The sequence below is a fragment of the Leguminivora glycinivorella genome, chromosome Z (assembly GCF_023078275.1).
Source record: "Leguminivora glycinivorella isolate SPB_JAAS2020 chromosome Z, LegGlyc_1.1, whole genome shotgun sequence".
Taxonomy (NCBI): Eukaryota; Metazoa; Arthropoda; class Insecta; order Lepidoptera; family Tortricidae; genus Leguminivora; species Leguminivora glycinivorella.
The window spans coordinates 36,229,280-36,253,452 of NC_062998.1; the positions used below are offsets into that span (position 1 = coordinate 36,229,280).

At 39.5% G+C, this 24,173-nt stretch overlaps 1 protein-coding gene across 2 annotated transcripts in view; it reads right to left on the reverse strand.

Moving 5' to 3' along the window:
- Window positions 1-24,173, reverse strand: part of LOC125241236 (SPARC-related modular calcium-binding protein 1) — a 39,224-nt gene that overhangs the window by 9,400 nt on the left and 5,651 nt on the right. The window contains exons 3-8 of one of the 2 annotated variants that reach the window (XM_048149602.1): window positions 23,627-23,851; window positions 13,166-13,219; window positions 12,362-12,561; window positions 11,291-11,417; window positions 3,274-3,342; window positions 1,587-1,702 (exon numbers count right to left, since the gene is read on the reverse strand). In XM_048149602.1, coding sequence (XP_048005559.1) covers window positions 1,587-1,702; window positions 3,274-3,342; window positions 11,291-11,417; window positions 12,362-12,561; window positions 13,166-13,219; window positions 23,627-23,851 — 791 coding nt within the window. The remainder of the gene's footprint in view (window positions 1-1,586; window positions 1,703-3,273; window positions 3,343-11,290; window positions 11,418-12,361; window positions 12,562-13,165; window positions 13,220-23,626; window positions 23,852-24,173) is intronic. The other variant, XM_048149603.1, reaches the window with a different exon arrangement.

Consider the following 24,173-nt stretch of genomic DNA (forward strand, 5'->3'; position numbering starts at 1 on the left):
CGTAAGGCGGCGAGCGGGGCGGCAGGGCTGCGCGGGAAACGCGCGCGGGCGCTAGCCATGCCACGTACTTTTAGAATCGGCGGCAGGGCCTAGGAGCGGCTCATATTTAAAAACCTGTTTTTGACTGTTGAATATGACTCTAAAGTGCATAGAATGCTTTAATTAGTCAATTACGTCTTGTACAAGGAAATATGTGTGGTAACTAAATACAGGACATTTATTTTATGGCTAGTTAAATGATACTTAATATAAATAACCAATCAGAAAAAAATTAAGAGTAAATACGAATAAATACTATACAAAAATATTGAAAACATTATTACATACTACATACGCGAAAGTACATTTCAATTTTTAGTAAATAATGGTTTCGGGTTCAAAACGCTCATAATAAAAACAAAATCTTTTGTTTCGCGCGGAATCGCTAGACCCATCTAGCCGCCTAGGCCGGCCGCGCCGCTCCAATGTCGTGGCGGTGCCCGCGCGGCGCGCTACAGTTGTTCTCGTCGCGCGCCGCCCCGCGCGCCGCTGCCGCGGGTAGGCCCGTGAAACCCGCGCGCGATTTCGAACAGCGACGAGAGTCGTGGCATGCCTCGCGCGCGCTGCGTTTTTGTTTTTGTGACCGCTTGCCGCTGCCGCAAAACGCCTTAGACCATTGTCGTGGCTAGGCCGTCAGTGTTTTCAAAAGTTTTCACTACGACATTGACTCATCAAGGCGATTTGATTACAGAAGGCATACCGCCGCTAATCACGTTCGACATTTTTTTTTTTAATACTACGTTGGTGGCAAACAAGCATACGGTCCGCCTGATGGAAAGCGGTCACCGTAACCTATGAACGCCTGCAATTCAAGGAGTGTCACATGCGCGTTGTCAACCCATTAGAAGCGTGTACACTCCCTTTTGCTGTGTTAAGTACACAGGGTTTCCCCGTATGTAGCGAAAAAAGAGAAAGTGTAAGTACACAGCAAAAAAGAGTGTACAAGTTCCAAGGAGGGTTCGGGTTGCCGACGACTCAAAGGACAATTAGACTGAACAAATTAGTTCCGTAGATCCTTCCGTCACCAGCATGTTGCTTTCCTGTAGGTACTCCTCCACTTACGTGCAAATTTTAAGTGCGACAAAGGGGCAAGACGCCGTACATGGGTCGCGGTAGCAACAATGTGCTAACACCGCCCTCTGCGCATAGTTTTGCGTACCTACTATCCCCAATAGGCGACGACTAAAAAAAAACTAATTAGATTATCAAAGAATTTTAGACACGTATTTTTTCTTTTTTCTCGTAAACGAAAAATGACGACGGTACAGTGCGTTGAAGTTTCGCGTGACGTCACGCCTAGGTACAATTTTTACTTAGAAGTGACTTCACATCACAAGCCCCCACTCCGGAACTTTGATGCTCTATATCTTTGTATTTTTTCATTAATTAGAAAAAGCGAAAAATATGTGTTCAGTATTTTTGGACGATCTAACTGACGGACTAAACAAAATGCCATTTTTTATGTAGTCGTCATCCCTATTAAAGGTTAAAGACAAATGTACGTGTCGGAATGACACGATCTTTATAAATAAAGTGGTAATCCGGACCTGTTCGTCCAGAACGGCCTGTCGGTCCGTGAGGCAGTCGTTGGCTTCGTCTTCCCGGTGCGCCTCCGACTCTGACCCGTCGGGCGCGAACGAGTGCCTGATGTTGCCCGGCAACACTGAAAATAAATAAAATAAAAATAATAAGTGTCACATAACTTTAAATTAAACTGTCTTAGAGGGCCTCTGCGCTGTTGGCTTCGGCCCCACGCACGCCTCCCAAAAGTCCGGGACCCCATGGTCCCGAGAACTGGAAATGACAAACAAATAATAGTAAATCTTTTTATTGATCAAAAGGTACATGGTACATTGAATGGCGCCCTGGAGACTGCGTTAGTTTACACTGTGTTGCAGTCCCAGTGGATGCCCGAATTACATGCTCGATTAGATATTGAAAAGAACAATTAGACTTAATTTGTAACAAAAAAATGAAAATTAACGTATCGAGGGTTACAAAAATAAATAAATAAATATTGGGGACACCTTACACAGATCAACTTAGCCTCAAACTAAGCAAAGCTTGTACTATGGGTGCTAAGCAACAATATACATACTTAAATAGATAAATACATACTTATATACATAGAAAACATCCATGACTCAGGAACAAATATCTGTGCTCATCACACAAATAAATGCCCTTACCGGGATTCGAACCCAGGACCAGGACCAGGAGAAGGAAATATACGGGTACCTTTACAACACCACTCTATGGTGTAGAAAAGGAGACACATGTGTATAAAACTATAAATTGGTGGCGCTGCAGACCCCTCGCGGAAAAAAATCAAATCAGCGTACTTCACTCCGTCAATAAGTTCTAATTTCATGTCATTCCCTTAGTAGACCGCTAGCGCCATCGGAGATATTTGTAAATTTTAGTGATTTTATTTAAAGCTGACACGTAGACACTTTTTGACTGTTCTACCAAAGAGCATTGAATCACTACGTTTTAAGAGTCGGCACTCTCGAACAACCCTCGAACCGATTTATGCAGGCGTTTTTTCGACGGTCGTGAGGTCATTTCAATAATTTTATTATTTACTTACAAAATTCAAACGAGTTACGACAGATTTGACGTTGACGACTTGACGTTTGACGTTTTGAAAAAAAAAACACGAAACTCTATTATCTATGTATTTGTGCTACCAAAATATAATGGACTTTAGTACTATTTACAATAGATATTATTTTGATTTGATAGCATTTTTTTTTTGTGTCGTAATGTTGGCAATCATCGCTTGATGATATTATCATACTATGGAGTGACGACGGGCTGTGTTCTACTTTGATAGATTTCCCTCCTTTGCTTTCTACACTCCATAATCAATTCCCAAACTATGGGACGCTCGCGAATATTGAGTGGGTCTTGAGATTACGAGAGCTCATTTAGACGGCGCGCGAACTCGCAAGTGATTTACACATACAACGAATAACAAACAGAGTGGTATACAACCACCAATTGAGGAGTGTCTTTTCAAAAGGACTTATTTCTATAAGTCAACAAGGTTTATTTCTCTAGGAAGACATAGATAAAAATAACCTCTGTTGACTTATAGAAATAAGTCCTTTTGAAAAGACACTCCTCAATTGTTTTGTCAGTAGAATAAATTCCAAAATACATTTCTTGTAGGAGTTGCTTTTTTCCTACTGACAAAGTGTATGTGCCAGAGTATGGTGAATAGTTGATCACCTGCGCTTGGGTCCTGCGGCGGTTCCTCCTCCCCATAGTCCAGTTCCGGTTCCGGTCCGTTGTCCTCGTCTGCGTTCAGCGACATGAAGAAACGGAGAGAAACTGTATATTATTATTACGTTTGCACAACGATTTGCATTGGCGCTCTCAAACATACAAGCAACTTACGGTATTATACGTACACGGTGTAACATCAGGAATACGTAAGAATTTGACCTCGCATTTTTCTGAAAAACCTATTTTGCAAAGCTTTAGGGCCAGTTGCATCAACCACAGTTAGACGACACATCAACGTCACGCAGCAGAAGTACACTCGGGTGCAAAGAAATCGGACCACCTCAGCATTTTTAACGTTTTCTCAATTTGTGTAAAAACTATAAGCGTGACTGAAATAATTTTAATACCACGTGTTAGATAATTTTCTGCCCTATCAAATGACATCAATATTCAAGGGTGGGGGTGGATATTGAGTAAAATTTGGGCGGGGAATTCAACCCCCCTCCAAATGTCTCGTTGAGACATGTACTGACAAGAACTTGCAATTAGGCATAAAACCAGTAATTGTCAATGTGTGTGCATCATTCCTGATTGATACGTCATCTTGAATACTGCTCTCATCGAATTGCCCCGGAAAAACTGAAGAAAAATGGATACCACCGAGGCTGAAGCTGGCCAAGCAGTTGCCCTGTTGCAAAATGGTCTTAGTCAGCGTGAAGTGGCTCGCCAACTCAACCTATCGAAATCATCAGTTCAACGTGTGTACCAGAGGTTCCTCAACGACCACATTCTCTCCAGAAGACCCGGATCAGGCAGACATTGCATCACTTCAGAGAGAGATGACCGATTCATCGTAACATCCTCGCTGCGAAACCGTCGACTGAATGCTGTTCAGCTTCAGCAGAAGCTATGAGACACCCGGAATGTGGTTGTTAGCAGATGGACCATCAGAAGACGACTGCTAGAGAAGGGATTGACAGCTCACAAACCTGCCAATGGCCCAAAGCTCACCCCAGACCACCGAACTGCACGACTTGCCTTCGCTCGGGAACATGAAAATTGGACCGTTCAGCAATGGAGGCCTGTGCTTTTTTCTGACGAGTGCAGGATCACTTTGTTCGGCAACGATGGGCGGACACAAGTCTACCGAAGACCTGGAGAGCGGTTTTCGCAATGCTGCATCGAAGAACGTGTCGCCTATGGAGGAGGATCAATAATGGTCTGGGGAGGAATTTCTTTGGAAGCGAAGACGGACATCGTTTTCATCACAGGGCCAGGTACCAGGCCAAATCCGGGTGGTTTGACTGCTCGTCGGTACATCGAGGAAATCCTGGATGAACACGTGATCCCATTCGCGAGATACATCGGCGACGAGTTCATCCTGATGCAAGATAACGCTCGACCACATACGGCCCGGATCACTAAAGAGTACCTGGAGGAGGTCGGCATCGAGGTTATGGATTGGCCAGCACGAAGTCCAGACCTGAACCCGATCGAGCACCTATGGGACGAGTTGAAAAGAAGAGTTCGGGCCAGAAATCCCGCCCCTGAAACCTTGCTGCAGTTGCGGCATGCGATTGAAGAAGAATGGGCGGGCATCCCTCAAGACGTCGTGGTGAAATTGATAAGGTCAATGAAAAACCGAATGATTGCTTGTCGTAAGGCTAGAGGAGGCAATACACGTTATTGAAAAGCTGAAAATTGTTTTCATTTTTCCTTATTTTCCCTGCAACCCCACTTTTCCCGTTAGGCATAAGTTTAACTCCATTACGCATTTTTAGGGCAGCAACGATCGAAGCCCTGAAAATCTGAAAATATTGGGCGGAAACTTTTGAAAAGCATATGAATGTGTAAAAGAAAGCCGTAGCTTTCATTTGGTATATAACACATCGCGGTGTTGCTTACAGTTTTTACAGAAATTGAAGAAATGTTAAAATTGCTGGGGTGGTCCGATTTCTTTGCACCCGAGTGTATATGGAACTTCCTGTACAAAAAAAAATACCGAACATTACATTCGGTAACGTACGGTTTGGTGCAACCGACCTTTAGTCTGATCTGTGCCTAAGGAGCAGTGTCACAAAAATGTATTTTAGGACCCCATAGATTCAGCGACTCGTCTCCTTCCGAACAGACTCTAATTGTCCGTGGCCATTAACATGTACGTAGGATATAACAGTAAAACTAGGCGATTTCCAGATAAGTGAATATTACGTATTTAAGTGTAAGTGTGTTTAGTAAAACGTCCCATTTTTGTCGGTTACCATTAAGGCGAGATTTACTTATATCTTTATATGAATAAACTGATAAAGCAGCTTTATAGCAATCGACAAAGTGGGACATTTTTCCGTGCACACTCACAAATGTGATCAGGAATACACTGCTAAAAGCTTTCAGTTCACTTATATTACACCGTGTATATACCGTGACAAAGAAAAAAATAAGGATAGTGAAATGTAATACACACTCAAATTGCCAATCATGTACTTAATCATACTAAAACATACACTAAAAGGGCATAATACTGATGGGACGTTTCAAGTCAAACAAGCATGCATCTACTCTGTGTTATTGTCAATCGAATCGTCAGTGCACACAAACACACATTTATAATAATAACATTGATAAGGTTTTCCCACCACGTCCCAAACAGGGATTACTAATACGTTTGACATCTGGATAAGTCCGGGAGCAAAATGACGTCATCGGCAGACTTAATTAAAAATATGTTCAGGATCTCCCAAAAATATTGCAAGACTGCAGTAAGCTCGGCCGAAATTCACTTTATCATACAAACGGAGTATTTTTGTTGGGTTGTAATTTAACTTTACATATAATGCGGGTCAGTGATACTGATATATCTACGCTTGAAATTATTTCATGTAGCGCCATCTTATAAAAAAGCACATACAGATATGGTGAATTTTCCATCGTATTTCACGCACGAATGTGTGCTACTGCATCGGCAAGTCTCAGTACAATAAATACTGACGTTGACTGAAGTAGTATGACTAATACGAACACTGAACAGAAAACACAATGGAAAAATATTATGTACAGTCTGTACACACTTTTTTTTCTAAGATTGAATCAAATCGTGACTGGGACAGAAACTTTTCTCTGAATAAATACGCGACTCCAATGCAGGCCTAGATTATGCATTAGAGTTCCTTCACACTTTCCAGTTCTTTGCGGGTACGGTTATCTGCAGGATCCCGTTTTAGTAGTATACGTGCTAATGTAAAGCTGAAGTCCACTGCAAAAAACTGTATGTAATAGTCATAGGGCTTACGGAAAAAAACTGCATTTTATGCAGAAAGCAAGCCACTTTGCACAGTGATACTAGGGACCAATATAAATGATTTCATCCGAGGAAACACGATTTTCATCCACTAGAATTCAAGATGGCGGACATTTTCCAAAATGGCGGCCGCATATTTTTAAAAATTTATAGAATCGTAACGGCTGCACCGATTTTGATGGTTGAGGTGTCTATCGCATCGTATTGAAGCGTTAATTAATATAAAAAATTAAAGTCATTAAAAATTAAGATGGCGGCCGAATAATAAGAAAAATATGAAAATTTCAAACTATTTTTTTTCATTCTCGTGCAATTTACCAATAAATTTTCTATGATATGGTCACATTTTTATGTATTTAAATTAAACCTGATAATATTATCTACATAATAAAATAAAAATCATGAAAATCCGTTGAGTAGTTTTTGAACTATACTCATTTGAAATGGAGCGCGCGGATTTGAAAGACGTTTTCGCACGTGATGTAAACAATTTTGGAATCATAACGGCTGCACCGATTTTAATGGTTGGGGTAGCTATCAGTTTGTATTAAAACATTTATTTATATAAAAATTAAAATCATTTAAAAAATAAAGATGGCGGCCGAATAATAAAAAAAATATGAAATTTTCATTTTTTTTATTCTCACGAAATTTACAAACAGTTTTTCTACCATATACGGTCACATTTTTATTTTTTTAAATAAAATCTAATATTAACATCTGCAAAATAAAACAAAAAACATTAAAATCCGTTCAGTAGTTTTTGAACTATACGCATTGAAAATGAAGCGCGCGGATTTGAAAGACGTCTTTGCACTTGATATGTGATGCATCGTATCGTTTGGTACCGCTACACACGCAAGACTGATTATTTATTTTGGTCACAACTTACTATATTACTATTCAGAATCAATGTTTTTAGTATTTATATACGTTATTAGTTTTTTATTCCGAGTTTAGGTATATTTAGATAACCCCGTAAACTTGACCATCACATAATTTGTATTTTAATACGTAAAAGAACTTAAATGCACATAACATAACATTTGTATTAATAGCAATTGTCCTTTCCGAGGACTCCAGAGATAATTTTCGACAACTTAGGGGGCTTCAGAAATATCTATGTATAAAATAACTTGTTTTCTGCGACAAGGAGCGTATGTTTTTGTAGTGCTGGCGATGTTGGTGGGATGCTGGTTATTAATTTTGGTTGGAAAAAGTTCCAAACGCACCAAGTTAACCGATAAATGTTGAGTCTGCGGATCAAGTTTTCAAGCATGGCCATTATTCCTCCAGGAATACACTGTTCAGCATGACAACCAACAATACTTTTTCCAGAAACTATAGCCTGTTGATGTTATAAGTGTGGTGATTTTTTTTTCTAAACAATTTACTTCCTCAGAGAACATTTGCTCTGCTATTTCAGGGTAAACCATAGGAACGTAACCGGAAGAAGCTGATAGCCTCATTGTACCTCGCCCAAAAGATATGGCGGAACAGGGACTCACGCGTATCATCACATCTTCCGATACAGATGTCTTGGTATTTAAATAAAAATCACTGGAGTCTTCGGGTGAAGGATAGACGTAAAGTCAGTGGCCAGATTCGGGTTTGGACCTAGCTTAGAGCCTCGCAAGGCCTCATGTGAGACCTCGAGTGAGTTCAGGGTGGTAACGGATGCTAGAGTGTCCCATGCCCTTCGTTGAGTTTATCTCGCAGTTTGTAGCCGTGGAGGCTTTCAAGGCGTTACGTGCGAGATCGGACGTGATGTAAATGGAGGCAGGAATGACGGCAAAACGACACTTTACGAGTGCCTCAGCCGCCAAACCATACCGGTAAACAGGCCTGAGTCCATGCTTGCTCACTAAAATATGTGTTAAGAACGGTCCCAATTTGGCATTTAAGCATGTGATCTATGGAGCTAATTATATTGGGAAATTTCCAATTCTTATCTATTATATTTTCTTAAGACTTCAAATGAGAATAACCTACCGGAGTATAAGCCTAAGGTACTACTGCTATTCGTGGTTTTTACGCTTTTACGTCTGATACGTTAAGTTAAGTTATACCAGCTTTGATAGAAACATCGCAGTAACTACAAAGTCTTCCTGGAGGAATAATCGCTATGCTTGAAAAGTTCACTCCAGTTCAACTTGGTGAGCAAGAAACTGTTTACTACCGAAAATAAATTAGTACCTAACCAACATCGGCAGCACTCCGTGTCTTATAATAACGCCCCATATTCTGGATATTACTTCTGTGCCTATGCCATCATCCTGGGGTTGGAAGACGTACAATGATAGTTGGGTACTGCAGTGGTCTGAAAACAGGGAGATATGGTATGAATATGTATACTTGGACAATTGCGGTTGTGAAAAAGGCTGCGAAACAATACGCTGTACGTGTTGTGGGTCTACCCTGCGCGGCGCAATGCAAATAATGCAATGTATTAATAATGTTATCATTATTTCCTTGTTTGATATTATTTTGTATCTCTTTTATCTTTCAGTATAACCTAGACGAGAAGCAAAAAATATGTTTTGTATTAATATATGTTTCCGTAGCCCCTACAGGAGTTGTCGAAAATTATCTCTGGAGTCATCGGAAAGGACAATTGCTATTAATACAAATGTTATGTTATGTGCATTTAAGTTCTTTTACGTATTAAAATAAAAATTATGTGATGGTCAAGTTTACGGGGGTTGTCTAAATATACCTAAACTCGGAATAAAAAACTAATAATGTATATAAATACTAAAAACATTGATTCTGAATAGTAATATAGTAAGTTGTGACCAAAATAAATAATCATTCTTGCGTGTATAGCGGTACCAAACGATACGATGCATCACATATCAAGTGCAAAGACGTCTTTCAAACCCGCGCGCTTCATTTTCAATGCGTATAGTTCAAAAACTACTGAACGGATTTTAATGTTTTTTTGTTTTATTTTGTAGACGTTAATATCAGATTTTATTTAAATAAATAAAAATGTGACCATATGGTAGAAAAACTATTTGTAAATTTCGTGAGAATAAAAAAAATTGAAAATTTCATATTTTTTTATTATTCGGCCGCCATCTTTATTTTTTAAATGATTTTAATTTTTATATAAATAAATGTTTTAATACAAACTGATAGCTACCCCAACCATTAAAATCGGTGCAGCCGTTATGATTCCAAAATTGTTTACATCACGTGCGAAAACGTCTTTCAAATCCGCGCGCTCCATTTCAAATGAGTATAGTTCAAAAACTACTCAACGGATTTTCATGATTTTTATTTTATTATGTAGATAATATTATCAGGTTCAATTTAAATACATAAAAATGTGACCATATCATAGAAAATTTATTGGTAAATTGCACGAGAATGAAAAAAAAAAAGTTGGAAATTTTCATATTTTTCTTATTATTCGGCCGCCATCTTAATTTTTTTATAACTTTATTTTTTTATATTAATGAACACTTCAATACAATGCGATAGACACCCCAACCATCAAAATCGGTGCAGCCGTTACGATTCTATAAATTTTTAAAAATATGCGGCCGCCATTTTGGAAAATGTCCGCCATCTTGAATTCTAGTGGATGAAAATCGTGTTTCCTCGGATGAAAACGTTTATATTGGTCCCTAGTATCACTGTGCAAAGTGGCTTGCTTTCTGCATAAAGTGCAGCTTTTGACCAGAATTTCGCCGTAAGCCCTATGACTATAAGGTACAGTGGGGCAAATCTCGACTGAGGGGCAAATCGGTCGACCTAATGTATAGGTAGGTACAGTCGCTATCAAATATTTATATCTGAGCTGCCAAAGGTCGTACCAAATATCGGAACACGCCTCTTGTTAAGACGCAACAGGAGGGGTCAATTCTCCACACAAACGCTCTCGACTATTTCCTCCCTGGTTTTTGAAGCTAGAGCAATGGTTTTTTCAACACAGATTATTATTATTTTTATCCGTTTCGGAACGTTTTGATTTTTTTTAAAGATGCTAGAGCCCATCAAAATTTTCAAAAAACATCCTTATTGGTTATGGCGCAAAAAAGGTCGTTGTGGGACTTGTGGTATTCAAAATTGGTAACAATTAGTCAAAAAACTAAACGGTCCGACACAGATTATTTCATTGTTATACAGGTTCTCAAATTTCGTTACGATTGATTAAGTTTTGGAGGAGGAAACAGTCGAGAGCGGCACTTCGATTTTAAAGATTTTTACCCGACTACGGCAACGCAAAAGGAGGGTTATGATTTTGACCGGTATGTATGTATGTATGTATGCTCATCTGTTCCCTCATAATTACACAATATCTTTTAACTCAGTTGTCTTTAATGGACAATCTTCTATAAATCTCGTTAATTACACGTGTATATTTAACAATATTTTGAAATTGATAGGGGGGCTCCTTTCCAATTTAGAATTTTCTCCACCGTTGCGTCTTAAGACTAAGTGCGTTTTCACATTATCCGATCCTATATCGGAAGTAGGAAGGATTTCAAAGGAAAAATCAAAGATGGCGGCTTAAATATATAGCGTATCGGTCCGTCATCCGATATCGGATCGGATAATGTGAAAACGCATTAAGAGTGCGCGTTTCGATATTAGTGAGAGCTTTGACAGCTCGGACGGACGATGATGACGATGGCGACTGTAGATATGTTCCGGTGGAGCCTGCGCTCGTATTCGGGAGTTCGGGACGTGGCGCGAAAACCTAAAGGCACTCACAATCCGGTGCGGGGGGCTCGGGGCTCGCGAGCAGGCAGGCGGCCCACTCGGCGGCCGCGATTTCCCCGTCGCCGTCGGCGTCGCAGCCGCGGGCCCAGGCGCGCGCGCATCGCTTCGGCTTCACCAACTATATAATCCAAATAAAAAAAATAGAAATAAATGGGAAAGTGTGTGTGTCTTTTTATCTGTCCGTCTTTCACGACAAAACGGAGCGACTAATTGACATGATAATTGTATCTCTTGCTGAGGTGTGCCAATAAAGAGTATTCTATCTATCTATCTATCTATCTATGATTTATTAGTGGAGATAGTTGAAGGGATGGAGAGTGACATATGCTACTTTTTATCTCTTTCTAACCCCCTACTTCCCTAAAACGGGGGGTGGAAGTTTGTTAAGAGCATTACGCAAATTTAACGCGGGCGAAGCCGCGGGAAAAAGCTAGTATATACATTAGGTACACAATTGTATTAGTGAGCTAATAAAAAATGCGCAAGCGAGGCGTACAGCAGAATCAGTTTCTGGCCGCGTGGATCTTAGATGATTTTGATGCCGTGACGGCGAGATTACACATTTTCGGCTGCATATACTAATGTATTGTGAAGCTATTTTGGGCGGTATCAATCGGAGTCCAAATCCAAAGTCAACTATTTTATTATTCTGTCAATTGCCTAAAGCATATATAAAGCACTCTATAAATGTAAAGCCTGAGGCTGGCTTTAGTGTCACACGGACCGTCCGCGCGGAGCGATCCGCGCGACCAATTTGTATGAAGTTGATGTTGTCGTCCGCGCCACTCTAAAACGCTCCCTGGAGTTAACACATATATTAGTCCAGTGCGGATCGCTCCGCGCGGCGGGCGAGCGGACATACTATCTATGCAGCGTGGACGCAGGGAGTCAGGACACTTTTACGAGCTTCCATTGTTTAACATGCACGCCGCACGCCCCGCCCTAATTTGAGCGTGCATTCAGGCCTTAAGCATTATACAAGTAGCATTTGTATCAAAACATGTTAAAAAGTAGAATACTTCTTGCACCGGATATAACACAGCAGAATAAGTTATTATGTACCTTTTTGATGAGCCTCCTCAGCCCCCTGTACTCGGGCTTCTGCAGTGCCCCGCTCCTATCCCGGTCGAGCTCGCCGAACTTCCAGTCGGCCACGGCGCGGGGCTCCAAGGCGCCCGAGTTTGACCGCGCGCGCTCATACTCCACGCTGAATATCTTTATAAGGTTCGCGTTGAATAGCACCCGGTCTGATCGGGAACAACCTGTGTAATTGATATAGGATAATTCCTTATTTTCTATCGAAAACCATAATTTTGTTTTTTATTATTGTGTCTAGGAGAGTACCGTTGTTAAGCTGAGTTTAGACCAGCAAGTTTTGAGACGCAACTATAGGTAAGAGTGAGTGGCAACTATCTGCATCTCTTTCTTGCATATACTTCTGTTTCAAAACTTGCAGCAATAACTTGCACGTCTAAACTCAGCTTTAGTCATTTTAAAGACAAAAATATGTAACATACATGTAAATATTATACATATACATATGTTTAAATGTATAGTTTGTGGAGTCAATATTCGGTGGTAATGTTTCCAAGCTTATTTAGGTACAAAGGTATATTTTATGTACGGTCACAGACTTTAATTGTTGATCCACTTCTAGCTCATTTTATACTGGACACGGCATAGCGTAACTATGACGACAAAATTATGGTGGCCTTTAAATGGCTCAACAATTAAAGTACGTACTTGTACATGAAAAGCAAGCACCATTTTCGTTGGTGATCTCATGAGTCAATATCGGCTAGATTGATATGGATTTCACGGTTGACTTGGCATGCATCTGAAATGAGACCTTCATCTAGAACTCACTTCTTTTATTCCGTTGACCTCGGACCGATGACCGACGTCTGGTGTGCGATTTACCTGGGAACAAAACGGCCTGCGGTTAGTCAGGATCAATTTACGATCTTTGCGTATCGATTTAACATTTTAAATGTGTAATGTTTTTTTAATTGAGGTTTTTTTATATACCTACGTATGACTTTAAGTGTTAAAAAAGGTATGCCTAAATAGTTATTGATTAGGTATACATTCAGAAAATATTCGCTAGTACTATTCGCATTTGCACTATAACCATTAACTATTATAATATAATTAAAACAGGACAGGACGGGGGCAAAAAACTAGTCAAGTCAAAAATCCTGAAATTTAATTACATCTAGATTTTTTAAAACGCATAAGCATTCTTACTAAACATGGCAGCGATGGCTCTCATTTCAAAGCCATGATTTTGATGAGATATTTTATGTGTTCCTTTTTTCTGTATACCTACATAAATACATAACAAACAATATACTCGTACACGCACTACCTAATCAATCATCACAGTACAGAAGTATCAATAAACAGGTTCATGATATACGTAACTGGTTAAGTTCATCTCACAGTATATTTTTCTATTTATAATCTAACGTTAGTTTTTTGTTTAATGCATTTAATGCAGTTATAGCTCGATTGACCAGGTTATACGATTCATGCGCAATGCATTATTACGATTATAACAGAAGTGAATTACATAAAAAGAATGTGAAATCTTATGATTTATCAGGTACACGCTAGCAAATGTGCAATTTATTTATTTATGAATGTTACATGATAAATTTATTAATTTTAATATGATAATAAATAAATATAAATATAGTTTACAAATGCACGCTACATATCGACAAAGCAGTGACACGTAATTAATTATCAAGCCGGGATTTTGAGATTAGGCTTGATATGACACTTCCAGGGAACCTTAAATTTATCGGGGTCGTCCCGCTCCATCTTAAAACCATTGCACGGTTTCCTAATAGGGATCTAGGCTCGTTTTTAGTCTAAGGAGAAATCTGGTCGTGGTAATATGTATTTTCAAGTAATAAATAAATCATTTGGATATTTTATTTCCTACGAAGAGTACCCACAACACAAGCCTTCTTACAGTTCAAGTAAGAATGTCCTATAATATTTATTTATTTTATTTATTTATTATTTGGCAGGCGCACTATTAAGGGATCGTGTATCGAGGTACGGCAGGGATGTTCCTGTAGCGGCATAGTAGGTAGGTATGGTATGGATATAGCCACGGGAGTCGAGAGGCCGTCTGCCCAACCGGTCCACACGCTGCAGGGATGTAGTGCTTGGATATGCTTGTCGATATCGATCGATTGATCACCATGTCGCTGAGATTCCATTTTTCCAAATAGAGGTATGTAATTTTTTAAAGGTATTGTGAGTATAACGTTCGTTCTTATGTACTTAGATATGTACAGGTCGATTCACGAAAGCTGGAAACATTCGTTCCATTCGTGCCAGCTCTTTGAATTGACCTGTACACATATAACAATTTATAAATTAGGCCTATTGTCAAAACTGCCAGTACCTACCCTATATGATCTGTATAATATATTATTTGCCTTTCGTGAAATATAAAACACATATTTATTCTGCCTTCTTGAGCTTATCGTGAGGCTTAAATTTGATTGTAATTTTTTTAAGATCATATCTATACGTTTTTAGTTAGAAGGAACATCATCATATCAAATATACTGCATCATAGGTAAGTAGGTAACATATTATATTATATACAAATTTACTTCTAAAAACACATGCTTCCAACATCTTCAAGTTCAGGAAACAATAAAATATAAGTGAACTTAACAGAAGTGTCCCATCACTAAAGCATAACCCAATGGTCGATAAAATAGGACAACAAAAAGGGATACAAAAAATACCGAAATCGGGTTTCGTTAACGACCGGGCAGACTTGTTGGCGCCTGGCCCAAGTCGTTTTCTGATTTCGCAGTGCAACTCTACGCAAATTGAAAGTAATAATATTTCCAAATACCAAATCTATATTTAAGATTGAATTTATTAAATACACATTTGTCAAAAACACACATAATTCTATAGATAGGTAGAGGTACATATTAGGGAACCTAATAAAACAATTGATTTCCACTAAACAGACTCGTTTTAAATATTTTCCAAGGACTAAATTAGGTATATCGGCATACATGACTGTGATAATGATAACAAACGGTCCGTGTCGCCTCGTCGATGCGATGCGAACAAGTTCCAATTGCTGTTTAACTAAACAGGAAAGAACCAATGTTTAATTAAGTTTTAGTTAGCTGAATCTAAAAATATTATTAAGCATACAACGGCAGCAGAGCAGGTTGATCCAGAAATATACGGGACCGGCATCGACAAAGCATTCATTTAAAAAGATATTAGTGTGGCTTTTTTCCCAACATCTTGGGACTATGAAGAGTCCTCGCCCAAAAAAACAGGAAAAAAACTTGACTCCATTGTATTTCGGCGTCAAGCTGTCTGCCGCGACCGCTGTTTCTAAGAACCCAACTTACAAGTGTTGTTGGCTCGCTGCTTTATAGTTCACATTATACTGCTGGGTAATATAATAATATTAATGGAAGAACCAATCACTTATCATTTCGAAGGTAAATTTGAACAGAACGACTCTCTCCGATTTACTACAATGTGGTGCACTGGTGCACTATTTGTTTGAATTGCGAAAGTTAGTAACACTGCGGCAATTATTTTTTAGTTAATCGCTTGATTTTAATGAGCAATCACTTTTCAGATATCTACATCAGGTGTGTGCTTCGTTTGACTGGTATGTTATATTTCAGACACAGGGTGGTAATGCGTGCATCGCTCGGGAATTAGGATTTCAAAGTCAATACTCGCCCGAGCTAAAAAGCTTCGCATTCTTTATATGAATGTTTACGTTACCTTCCACTGACCCCGTCCGACCGGCGGCGCAGTCGTTCGGACAACCGGGTGATTAGGTACAGAGGTTTTAAGATCCTCATTAGTTTTGTGTCCGATACCGATATCGTTAACATTAACGAAAAGGTACACCTACTTACTGTTGTTTATTTATAGCACTTGACTAAACAGTGTCAACTTGTTTGTTTTACCTTTAAAGTCAATTAATAGAGCCAGAGCTGCCAGATCTTCATAATTTACTCAAGGATGAAACTTTAGGACAATGTAGAGTGCATAATTGCTAGTTCAGCCCGACAGCCATTATTCGGCAAAATGGTCAAAACAATATTATACTAACTCGCGCGACCGTTTCTCATCGCATCGTCTACTTCCATATCGATGAGGAGAATAGCAGTTCTGTTGGCCACCTCCTGACCCCGTCATGAGACCTTGGACCTCATCTAGTTCGATGGTGCTCGTCAGCCCAAATCTAATGAGCCCAAACATGATGGGGTTATGATGAGGAGAATAGCAGTTCTGTTGACCACCTCCTGACTCCATCATGAGACCTTGGACCTCATCTAGTTCGATCAGCCCAAATCTAATGAGCCCAAACATGATGGGGTTATGATGAGGAGAATAGCAGTTCTGTTGACCACCTCCTGACTCCATCATGAGACCTTGGACCTCATCTAGTTCGATGGTGCTCGTCAGCCCAAATCTAATCGAATAGCAGTTCTGTTGGCCACCTCCTGACCCCGTCATGAGACCTTGGACCTCATCTAGTTCGATGGTGCTCGTCAGCCCAAATCTAATGGGCCCAAATATGATGGGGTTATGATGAGGAGGTTTGATGTCGTATGGGTCGCATCGCCGTCGCGCGACCATCGCGCGACAAGGCTGTCGCCCGACGCAAGCGATAAGGTTTGATGTCGTAAGGCGTCGCGCGACCGTCGCCGCACGACCATCGCGCGAAGCAACGGCGTAAGAAAATACTATTATGCCGCAACTTTTACCACTTGCTTGTATGTCCTTCTAACTTAACTTTTAGCATTGTTTCGATCAGTATTACTTACCTGTGGAAAGAAATGCATAAATATGGATAAAAGCTAGCAATAGCAGTAATAGGTTTTCTAAGATTTCAAGTAATCCTAACCTTCTGATTTACCAGCTCCGCATATGCCACAAGTATTGACGTAGCAACATTGCGCTAAACAGTCGACTCGTTCTTAGATCGAGATTACGGGATGACAAAACGCGGAGAGCAAAGAGCGTATTCCTTGCAACGGGGTCAACACAAGTGGCAATAAATGTTTAATTGCTTGCTTGTGCAGGCCCAGTGAGTAATGGGCGCCTGGCTTTAACCATTAAGAGCCCTTTCGACTGACTATAAAGTGATTCAGGTTATAAACCTAGATAATATATAAATCTAGTGTGAATTTCTGTCTAAGTGGCTAACCAAACCAAATGAGGCTTAGCAATAAATAGTTACGGACGGAGTAGCCAAATATATTTTAACACTCCTACTAAAAATGGCAGGACGATAAGACTAAACTGACTGTTTTTATTTTTAGTTGACTACCTTCGAGGAACTAGTAACCAAGTCAAGATTTCTTTGTATATGGTTGCTCTGTGCTTATTTTGTTGTTATCTGTTTATTCCGTTTTGTTTCGTTCGGTGACAATTTTATTATCATAACATAAAATATTCCTTCAAACCAGCTATTTCATTTTTGTCTGTCGGAGCTAGTATCCCTTGTCTATACGCCACAAGGTTTTAAATAAAGGCTTAGAATTTATTGAAATTCAATATAACTACCAGCTATAAGAACTTAAAGTTTTGGAACAAAGCTCAGTTACACCGGTTCTTCAATCATACCAAGTTGCGATTTTGACTAAGTTTTGACAGTCTCATCGTTGTAAATGTTATTTTATACGTCCATTTTCGGTAAAATGATGGAGTTTACTTAACCCGTGCACTGAATGTTGGGCTGAATGAACGCATCAGCAATCGACAGTCCGCCTGTATCCGGCCAGGCGTCCCTACACTACATCTACATCAACCCGTGCACAGGCAGGTCAAAATGAGCTTGGTCTAAAGCTGTGAGCTACCGGCACATCCAGCCATATCAATCATGCTCAATTGTCAAGACGACTAGCACCCGTCTGCGTCTGCCACAAGTTTGTGGTGAGGCATTTCCAAACATCTCAAAAGCTACCGCTTTGTTTATTTAAATTTTTAATTTAAACTGTGAACGTTTCTGCGTTGCTAGAGAAAACTTGCGAGGAGCGTTATTCATTAATTACGATGATTACCTGCTTACTCCTTATTGAAGATGTCGATACTCGTGCTGTTTTCTTGAAGGAATGAATGAATGAAATATTAACTTCCATCTTGATATGTACTATGTACACATATTTTATCATTCATATGATTTTTAAAGCCTCTCAAGCTAACTAACACACACGTCCTAAAGGGTTCAACACTTTATATGTATACTTATATATTTAAATAATATGTATGCGTCACTACTATTTTGTTAAATAATTAATTATTCAAATTCAAGTACGTAGGTACATTCGCTCTGCGGATTTATGAACTGTGAACAAATACAGAAACCTGGAGGAACAGGCCATGGTGATGGTAATGCCCCTTCTAAACTGTCTTGTGTCCAGTGGAAACCATTCTCAATCGGGGCAGCATTAAGATGGCAGGGTCCTTAGCCAAGAGTGTAATCGGTAACTCACAGTGGAGAACTATACGCAACTGTCTGTGTCGCAACAATACTGAAGGGCGATAGCGAGAGATACTAAGATACGCTACGGATCGTGAAAGATGTACCCTTGGCTACGGACTCCGGCCACTCAGGCAAGCCATTTGCTGTAAACTTCATAGCTCGCCTTCTTGGGCGACGGAGAGCATTAATCAGCCATCTACAGTGTTCCGCAACAACTGGTGTAATCTAAGAGCCGTTTTATGAGTCAGTAAATCAAGAAACAATTCGCTTTGCCGCATACCTGCAAAAACTGTTTTATTGCATTCTATTGGTTTAATGAATACTCACCGGATTCGATCTTAATTGGAAATAAGGGAACCGAAAAAGGTTATACAAATTAGATTTCAGGCCTCAGTGTTTTTACTGTGTAATAGTCAGATTTGTGTGTTGAAGTTAAAGTGATAATTCATTGAACATAATTACATTTTTGGAATAAAATTGTAGTTAAGAGTAAAGTGTATTTGTTATATTCAGTAAGTAAGTAAGTAAATATTCTTTATTGCACCATTTTAGCATTTTACATGTAAAAAAAAATACAGAATATAGTACATATGTCAGTTCAGTTGTCTTTTTAATTACTAATATTTACAGGTATTTTGTAGTGTGTATAGAGATAATGCCAATTCTTAAGAAATAATGCGTGTGATGTGTGATAATTCGGTTCAAACTTTTATCATTTATTGTCATTTATATTTTGGTCAAGATAACTGTCATATGCAAAAACCAAAAAAAAAGTTTTAATTGTAACAAGTAAAGAGTGTTAACACTAATAACACTTCTTCCATTTAGTAACTTTAATATTACATATATCCTGACCCTTTAGCACAACTTGCCTTGTTGCGCGCGAGTCCATACATCAAGCGCGACTTCAAGTATGGACTCGCGCGCGACAAGGCAAGTTGTGCTAAATAAAGGGTCTGGTGGTGTCATAGACAAAATTGGAATCCAATCGGATGAGTAAGGTCCTCAATTGAAGGCACATTTTTAAGATCTCTACCTGGGTTTATTTTTATACTGAGTTTGTATTTTTTATACCTACATCATCAGTTTCAAAGTAAAATTAGTCACTCACGAATCTATACCGATATATTTATTATTCAGCCGCCTCGGATTTGCAAACGTTTCTCTGTTTTTTTTTTCTTAAGTGGTTATGCCCTGGGTCACTTTACTTTATTAATACTACATCCATTACAATTTATGACCATTGCTTCGGTCGTTATTAATGTTATTATCTAGACAGAGATACGAGAATCTAGCTCTGTTCCATTTGAGTGTCTCAGAAATCTCAAATATCATTGATTTTTGAAATATCATATGAAATAAGGCTATTGTGAGAAAACAGCGTCTCCTATAATTATCTGCGGCATCAATATGTAAAGTGTCGAACTTTATATATATATAGAAATGTGATTCGCAGAAGAAGGGGCCTATCGGGAAGTTGGAGGGAGGGTGCCCATAATTTTTCGGAACTTATGGATAATAGTCTGCCAATCGCTTTTCTATAAAGGAAACCGGACTAATCCCAATAAGGTCATGCTTCCCTTCGTTGGAAAGTCAGATTGTCATCTGCGATGGTAAATCTTGGGATCAGTTTGGCAAAGCGGACACCAAGCCTCCAATAAGCACGTGGAGAAAAGATCATGACAAAGCTAGAAGGGTGATAGAATATGAATTGTTTATCATCAATTCATATATTTATATTGGTTCTAGAATGAGTAGACTAGGGCAAAGGGTGAGACGTTGATGCAATTGCCCCTTTTCAATTGTGGTAAGTACCTACTGTAACAGCATTTACGTAACCAACTTTTCGCCCTTTATTTACAAGGTGGTGGTTGTTCTGAGTGGCACGTGTCTTACATGACCTTAAATCACGTTCAAGTCAGTCAAGTTAAGATGTGAATATGCGGGTTCAAATCGCGCAAGGAAGCTGGCGATTAGAAGTGTCCGGGAACAGCGGGCGTCGCCCTGCGTAGGTAGACCCTTTGTCTGCATCGCGACCGATCTACATTCTAACAATGCTTGTCTTCGGCCGAACACCCCGAGACTTACATTTGATATTCTATTAAGGATAACACTGATAGACAAAATCAATGTTATCGCTTCTTATCCTTCGTTAAGGGTGCAGTACCTATCTGAAGCCTTAACATTTACTAAAATATGAATATTTTTTTAACCTCTATTTTTGCATCAACCGAATGGTAAATATTGTATTATGGACTATTTATTTATGGTATCAGATCGCCGTGATGGACTAATCCCAATAAGGCCTAGTTTCTCTTTGGGTTGGAAGGTCAGATGGCAGTCGCTTTCGTAAAACTAGTGCTTACGCCAAATCTTGGGATTAGTTGTCAAAGCGGACCCCAGGTTCTTATGAGCCGTGGCAAATGTCGGGATAACGCAAGGAGGATGATGATGGTATCAGATCGCCGTCTTTAACTAGTAAGATTTTTTCAATACAGTACAAAGGCATACAATATTCTTGTGTAATAATTATTTGATTCAAATATTCCATTCCATTTCCCGTAATGTACCTAAGTAGAGTACTTCTTTTAAGATGTTTTTTTTTTGCCAAAAATGACAAGCACGCCGATCGGGCACTGAATGGAATGTAACACTCACGGCATTAAATCATACGCACAATGCATGACAACGACTTTCTAAGATATACAGCGTATAGAGATTTCAGATTTATACGCGTGTCAGTGCAACAGCGTTGTCAACTTCTTACTGTTTAAAAATAAACAAAGACTATCAAATAATTATTGTGCTAAGAAAAAAGATATCAGATGACTATATACCATATATTCACCAAGACGGCATTTATAAATCATCTCATCACTTTTTCGGTGCAGAGGTGGTCAACTTTACTCATACAATAGGTAGTATGTGTCACAATAAAACGTGAGTCAGGTCTTTCAACAGTTTCAACGCTACACCACACGCGCTCCCTATACGCACTTACGATTGTATGACTTCCCTATACCTACAAATGTCGTTTAATTCGATAATACCTTTGCTGTAAACAGCAGGCCGGATTGCTACCTTCCGCCTGCATGGGGCCCCTGGGCCCTTATACCCATCTCCATAGTTCAACCGAGCAAAGTGTCCCTGCGTTTGAGATTACAATAGCCTAGCCTAGCCTTGATCTTTGACATATCATTCTAGATCATTCCATATATGAAACGATAATGGCAATTGTAGCTATTGACATCGAAGTTAGCGTGACAGAAATGGCGCGCGTTAATCGTTGCACATTGGCTCCTATTATTTGCAGTTTCTCGTTGTTATGTTTTTCTTTGCTCGGTAAAGGACACCGTTGCTCTATGAGATAGGTAAACGAAACACCCATTTTAAATCTAATAATGAAATGGGCAGCCATATGTCGCAGTGATGCGCGCATTGTTATTTTCCCTTCATTCTATAACCGCATAGATACGTCGAATGCTGAGTCTATCTTATAAAATATATTTTTTAACCCCCGATGCAAAAACGACGGGGTATTATAAGTTTGACGTGTCTGTAACGTCTGTCTGTGTGTGTGTGTGTCTGTCTGTGGTATCGTAGCTCCTGAACGGATAGACCGATTTAATTTTTTGATTGAAAGCTGAATTAGTCGAGAGTGTTCTTAGCCATATTTCATGAAAATCGGTCCACTATGTCGGGCTTTTTTTCAAAATGTTAATTTTGTGGTAAGGTTATAGGGAGTCTAAATAGTTCTGGAAGTTTCGAAAATGCGCTGCAAAGTAAACACTCGCGCATCTGGATCATTGTTTACGGCTTATTTCAAACATACTCAGCCGCTATTTACAACTTACGACGTTACTCAGAACAGATGTTGTGAGTCTGGATCCGAAAATTGGTTTAAGACAATTTATAAATGATTTATATTCAGTTTAGTTGGAAATCCATTGTGGACCGATAAATAACAAGATCCTATTTAGAGATTTAATTATATTTGGTATACATAAATTAGGATATAGAGTCAACATCTCACGACCTTTACGGAAGAGTCAAAAGATTTTATTTGCATCGATACTTTTAGGAGAGTAGTATAAATCCAAAGTGGGATGAATCCTCGTTTTGATGATATTTAGCGCTTATTTATTTAACACAAACTTGAAAACCGTTTTTTTTCTCAAAAAGTCTTCCTGTGTAAGATGTACGTTCGTTCGTTACGTACGTAAGTATGGAGTTTAAAGGTCTTGATGAGTTTCCCGCAGATCAAATACGTAAACAAAACAATAAATTCTTCTACAGATTTATACGAGTATACGGATTGTCTACGCCTTACCTAATTAAAAAACACGTTCGGTTTTTTTTTTGTATTTCCCTAATCATTGTGCAATTTATTTGTTTGTTGATAAACTTATGGAAATTATGGTATTAATAGTTTTTTCAAATAGGTATGCTGTGTGTATCAGTTTTCAAGCTAAATTATTAGGCATGATAAAACCACTTTTGAGTACAAAGGAAAATACTTACCTGTTACCACTCCAAATATATTAAGTTTAACATGTATAAATAGTTCTCGCAATAGCGTACTTATCTTAAGCAATCAAAATTAAAACATAAATTGTCCACTCCACTTAACAAAGTGCCAGATGTCTAAAGATAAAGTTACTAGTATAGTAGCCATGTCACGCCTAACATTTTGCTTAGTCGAATAACTCCTGTAACGTTTTACAGGTCAATCCACCTGTAAAAATGGAAACAGACATGACCTGAATCCGTGTAAGCAGCTTATACAGCGGGATGCTGTTTCACAACGCAAGCAGACTCACCGGTGTTGGTACAATCAGGTCTGCCATTCCTGACAGCGGTGTCCTGGAGCGGTTTGCCGTCGGGCGTGACGCACCAGCAGCCCGCCGCGGCGCCAGCGCCCGCGGCTGCGCACTGCACGGCGGCGTAGGTACCGTCCGCGCGACATCGCGGCACGAAGTTAGCCCGGCGCCCGCCCTGCCCGTTCAGGGCATAGCGCAACGCAATCAGGCACGATGATTGACCCTCTAACAATAAAATATTACATAGAAAAAAGTTTGGTGGTCACGTGACACAGATCTACTTAGCCCTAAACCACAGTATCATAAAGAGTACTATCGTACAGTATGGCCACTCCTGCTCGCCGATGAAAGTGCCGCCCACCCCCTCTCGGTTACCTCACAGTTACCGCCTATCAAAAACGCGAACAGTCGACCTGTCATAATTCGCTCATACAAGCATAGTACGCGTTCAGCTACACGAGCTTAGAATGTGTGTTAGGAACGCGCCTCTTTCATATATTTGATCGCTAGTGTCCGAGATGTGCCTAAACTATGCATTGCTTGCACT